At 53.7% G+C, this 5,111-nt stretch overlaps 2 protein-coding genes across 4 annotated transcripts in view; both read left to right on the top strand.

Moving 5' to 3' along the window:
* The first annotated feature begins 555 nt into the window (after positions 1–555).
* On the top strand, positions 556–4,663 carry CCDC28B (coiled-coil domain containing 28B). Of its 2 annotated transcripts, XM_025041301.1 has the most exons (6): positions 556–646; positions 1,837–2,043; positions 3,193–3,359; positions 3,481–3,674; positions 3,881–3,903; positions 4,469–4,663. In XM_025041301.1, exons 2-6 carry the CDS (start codon positions 1,880–1,882, stop codon positions 4,521–4,523), a joined length of 603 nt encoding a protein of 200 aa, XP_024897069.1. In that variant the 5' UTR covers positions 556–646; positions 1,837–1,879; the 3' UTR covers positions 4,524–4,663. The 2 variants fall into 2 exon arrangements, with proteins under 2 accessions (XP_024897069.1, XP_024897070.1); XM_025041302.1 differs by lacking the exons at positions 3,881–3,903; positions 4,469–4,663 and adding an exon at positions 3,917–4,462 and having other exon boundaries at positions 3,460–3,674.
* Positions 4,664–4,802: 139 nt separating this feature from the next.
* Positions 4,803–5,111, top strand: part of IQCC (IQ motif containing C) — a 3,439-nt gene continuing 3,130 nt past the window's right edge. For both annotated transcript variants that reach the window (XR_003043809.1, XM_015598796.2), the window contains exon 1: positions 4,803–4,985. Coding sequence is in view for 1 of the 2 variants with exons in the window: in XM_015598796.2 (XP_015454282.2) it covers positions 4,944–4,985 (42 nt within the window). In the remaining variant the exon portion in view is untranslated. The remainder of the gene's footprint in view (positions 4,986–5,111) is intronic.

Genomic DNA, 5,111 nt, shown 5'->3' with positions numbered 1-5,111 from the left:
GAATACAGCACCCAGCCGCTTACCAGCAAGGAGTATGAAGAGTGTCTGGGTGTTGTTGGGGAATTGAGAGTGACATAATCCACAAAAGACTATTGTTGACTTTCAGTAAAACAGGAAAATGACTATCTTCCGTCAGGGTTGTTATGAGGATTTAATGTCTATAAAGTAATTAACACGGAACATGGACTCACTAGATAGATGATTGTCTTGCTGTTTCTTCTTGCTGCTGCTTTTGGTGCTTTTTATATGCTTTTATATATATTCATGCATATATTCTCTCTCTTCTCCCGCCGCGCTCCCGCCCCCCCCATTCCCTCCGTGCTTTCTGACAAAGCCACCACCATTTTGTAAGAGACTAGTTTCTCTCCAAAACTGATGGGAAACTAAAAGAATTTTTAGGTCGCCATCACGCAGCCAACATGGTCACTTTAGTTCAGGTGAGAAGGTAAAGTCATGAGAGGGACAGCTTAATAAATGTGGGGACGCTCTCCCATCTTACTCCATCTCAAGAACTAAAGGTCACTTTCTCTTTAAATGCAAATTACCTCCTGCCAGCTCAGCTTCCACCCCTTCGGTTCCCTAGTAAGAGAGTGCTGAGGGAGAAGGAACCCGCACAGAAACATCACTCCGGACCCCAAACCTACAGGTCAGTTGCCCCCTTCAGGAGGGGGCGGGGGCAAATGACACGGGTCTGATGCTCCATTTGGGATCCTGGCTCCCGGGGTGAGCGATCCATTTGGCACATGGCTTTGGGAACTGAGAGTGAAAAATAGATCCAAGTCGCCCCCAGCAGTTCCTGGGGAGCAGGAGCTCCTGTTCTAGTTCTTCTGTCAAGTCCTTAACTGAGTCAAGCCCCACTGCAGGGCGAGGCAGATGACATGCTCCCTGTCCCCTCCACCACACCCCTCAGTGCCAGCCAGCCATGTGCCAATTTAAATGCTTATGCCCCCAGTTCCACCACCAACCCAGAGTGCAGAATCAGGCTTGGTGGGGGCAGCCTGGAGTCACCAGCTCAGGAAAACCTACAGAAAGGGCTCCCAGACCCCCCTAGGGAGGACCTCAGCCGACCTGGGCTTAGGGGCTAGGGCCGGACTGGAGGCCGAGCAGTGCCAGCCACAGGCCAGCCATTGTTGGGGCCACGGCAGCCAGTTGCTGACCACCCACCCCAGCTGAAGCCAAGCAGAGACTTTCCGAGTGGGGCGGGTGAAGTGGCTGGAAGCACATTCCAGGGAACTTCAGGGAGTGACCTGGTGTTTGCGGTTGGGAGTGGATGGAGGAGGAGGGATGCCAGTGTTTCAGTGGGGGAAACTCCCACACTGAGCCCTGCCCCATATGCATGCCCAGGCTTCTCTCACTGGGGCATAGGAGTTAGTGCTTTACCACAGGTCTTCCCAGGCACCCCTACCCATACCTTGGTCACCTCCAGTGCTGACAGGGTTTGTCGGCATCTGCCTAGGCAGTAGATAAATAGAATAAGGCCTGGTTAAGACACCCCTAATCCTTAGCTGGGCTCCTGCCAGTTCACATCCACCCTGTCTCCCTCCACATTTCCTCTGCCAGCTCCGTCCCCCCAGCAACAGAGACAGGAAACTCCAACAGCCTCAGGAGAATGGCATCTGGCTCAGCCCTTTCTGGCAGGGCTGGAGAGCAGGCCAGGACCTAGATGGGCCTTGGAAGGTCCTTCAAATACACATCCATGACCCCAGTAGTAGGTGCTGGCATCAGGCCCTGCCCATACTGGACAGATGAGGGGACAGCTGGAAGGCCCTAGGGCCTTTCCTTTGCAGCTCGCATGATTTGCTGTATGAAGGGCTGACTTTGCCCCTCACATCTCAGTGGGACTGCCTCCTTCCCAGGGCCTGAGGCCCAGCCAGGATTGATGGAGGACAAGAAGAAGAAAAGGAGTCCCAAGCCCTGCCTGACCCAGCCAGCTGTGGCCCCAGGAACACTCCGCAGGGTCCCTGTGCCCACCAGCCACAGTGGCTCTCTGGCCCTGGGCCTCCCTCATCTGCCTTCCCCCAAGCAGCGGACCAAGTTCAAGAGGTGGGTATAGAAGGAAAGCAGGGCAAGGAGGGAGGAACTCCCAACTCTGGGCTGAGCCCTATGGTCAGGGAGGTAAAGGGAGCCCTAGCCTTTACTTACTAAGCAATAATTGATGCCTTCCCTGGGGCTGCTCCAGCTGGCCCCTGAAAACTCAAGATGCTCAGACCCTGTCCCTACCCTCACCTCTGTGGGGAAAAGGCCAGGTGGGCCACTGGGATCACACAATGTGATGCTGCACCTCAAAGCAGGGAATGAGCGGCACTGCCTGTCAGGAAGTGAGAGCTGGAGAAGGCTGGTGGGCACACTGGAGGGGGAATGATCTGAGGGGTTTGGCTGGCATAAGTATAGAAGAAAAATATTGCCTGGAAGGTTCCAAGAACCACAGGTGGTTTGGTGGCCCTGGAATATCATGGGGCAAGAAATGATGAGGGGATATTCAGGTGTTCAATTTGAATTCTCTGCTTAATTTTTTTAATGATTGGAAATTTGTATCCTACCCTATGTGTCAGTGTGTGTTCTTTCTCCAATTGCTATATTTCCCAGTGGCTTTGATACTCCCTGCCTAAGGGACATGTTTAGGGACAGCCACAGTGGGTATAGCTGAAGCTCAGAGCCAGGGCAGGAATAAGAGGAAATGCAATTACAGAAGCAGGGTCGGGGTGGGGGTGGGAGCCAGGCAGGGAAGGTCGTTTAATGTTATCTTGAGGGCAATGAAAAATTCAAAACAGTTTTCAAATAGAAAAGGGACAAAGATATTTTGGGTTGAGGTAAGATGGCTCTCATGGAAATAAGGGAGTAACTGCCCCCAAATGCACTGAGGACCAGTGAAGACAAGTAATACATCCAGGGTCATGGGAGGGATGAGTGGGGAGCTCAGAAAGGAACCCAGGAGCCCCTTTCCAGTCATGGCTCTGGCTGTATCATTGGCAGAAAGACTTCTTCTGACTTCTTACCCTCAGCCCCTCTTACGTGCTGTGCTCCCTTTCCTTTACCAATCCTGGTGCCCAGGGCAGGGCCAGAAGGACAAAGATCCATTTATGTTGGTGAGTAGATAGGAAGATGAATTAGTACATAGACAGATGGCACAAAAGACCTAGGAGTACTTGGCTGCCCCCACACTGTGACTTTGGTCGTGTCCGCCCCACCCAGGGTTGGCAAGGAGAAATGCCGCCCAGTGCTCCCTGGAGGTGGGGGCGGCTCTGCAGGCACCCCGCTACAGCACTCATTCCTGACTGAGGTGACCGATGTCTATGAGATGGAGGGGGGACTGCTTAACCTGCTCAATGATTTTCATTCCGGCCGGCTGCAGGCCTTCGGTGAGTTCTAGGGGCTAGGCTTAAAAGGTATGTGAATTGGGGCTGGAGGTCCTGGTCTCTGGGGTATGGCTGGGGCCAGAGTCTCAGACCTGCTCCCAAGGCTCAGACAGGGGCTATCCAGGGAAGGAATGCTCCTTTGAGCAGTTGGAGCACGTGCGGGAGATGCAAGAGAAGCTGGCCCGGCTTCACTTCAGTCTGGATGTATGTGGGGAGGAGGAAGAGGAGGAGGAAGAAGAGGATGGAGTCACTGGGGGGCTGCCTGAGGAGCAGAAGAAGACGATGGCCGACCGAAACCTGGACCAGCTGCTTAGCAATGTAGGTCAGGCTGGATGCTTCGGTTCTGGGGGGGCATCGGGATGGGGGAGGGACATACTCCTAAGGCCATTACTGGCTGCTGGGTAAAAAGCTGGAGATGCATGCAGCCAAGAACTCTAGGCCCCTCAACCTCCACCAGATGGCCCCCAGAGCATCTGGGGTTCAGCCTGGTGCCCCTCCTGACAGAAACCTCTTTCTCTTGACAGCTGGAAGATCTTAGTAATTCTATGTATCCTTTCCAGGGAACCTGACAGTGTAAATGTGTGTACAGGGGCTCCCAGAAATGGATTCAGTTTCTTCTTCCCCACCACCCTCCAGGAGTATTTTTATATAACCAATATCCCCACTGCTTTGTCCTGAGTCAGAATTAGCCACAGACTTCCCCCACCCAGGAAAAGGAGTGCAGAAAGAACTCCCCAAATATTAGGAGAAAGGTGGTTGCAGAGAATGTTTTACCTACTTAAAATCTTTGCAAGTACTTTAGGTGACACCAATCCATGGCAAAGCTTGTCTGATGTCTTACTACTCTTTCAGCACTCAATTTTCACTGATTTAGATTATCTCCCCACCTAGTCCTAGTCAGAAATAGTGCGAGTGCACGCATCTGCAGGATCTAGCCCAAGAGAAGGGGGTAAGCTACCTAGAAAAAAGGGCAGGAGAACACTGCAACCTCAGACCACTGACCGCCCCAAAGACCCTTTCATAGCCCCTTTGCGCACTTGGGGAAACTAAGCCTGTGCAAGATGGGAAGATAAGACTGGGATCCAAAGCATCACAATCCTTGACTGGCACAGACAGAAGTTGCACCTGGCTGAGAACGCGGAGCCTGAGGAGCAATCAGCTGTGTAGGTGTTGGACCCAGGCCCAGAATGCCTGCTCTCATTCTCTTCAAACTGGGACTTTTTACGGACTCGATTGCGTATTCCAGAGCCCCCCAGGTGCTATGGGGAGGGGGGCATTGGCTGGAATTAAACCAGAAAGAAAGAAAATGGCTCCGTGCTGCGCTTTTACTCGGCAGAGGCGCCCTGGCCTCCGCGGATACACTCCTATGCAACACACTTTTGGCTTGGGAGGACCCGCTGCGGGAGGCTGGAATCTCCGGGGCCCGTTCAGGTAGTGAGAGTTGGGGGCAGGCTCTCGGATGCGCCCAGCTCCGTTGGAAGGTGAAGGTTGCTCTGGAGACGGCGGGGAGGGCGGGACCTGCGCGCGGCGCGTGCTAGTGACGCACTGCGCAGGCGCCAGCAGTCTCGCGGGGCAGTTGATACCCGGATGGAGCCGGAGCTGTTGGTTCGGAAGGTGTCGGTGCTGCAGGTGCGGGGCGGGTGGGCAAGACACAGGATTCTCCCCATAGGATCTCGGACTGGGATCTTCAAACGAGATGAGGCTATTGCGTTTAGTCACCTAAATGCGAACCCATCTCCGGAGATGCCGACCCCC

The sequence above is a fragment of the Pteropus alecto genome, unplaced genomic scaffold, assembly GCF_000325575.1.
Source record: "Pteropus alecto unplaced genomic scaffold, ASM32557v1 scaffold39, whole genome shotgun sequence".
Lineage (NCBI taxonomy): Eukaryota > Metazoa > Chordata > Mammalia > Chiroptera > Pteropodidae > Pteropus > Pteropus alecto.
This window is presented reverse-complemented; position numbering and strand designations above follow the sequence as displayed.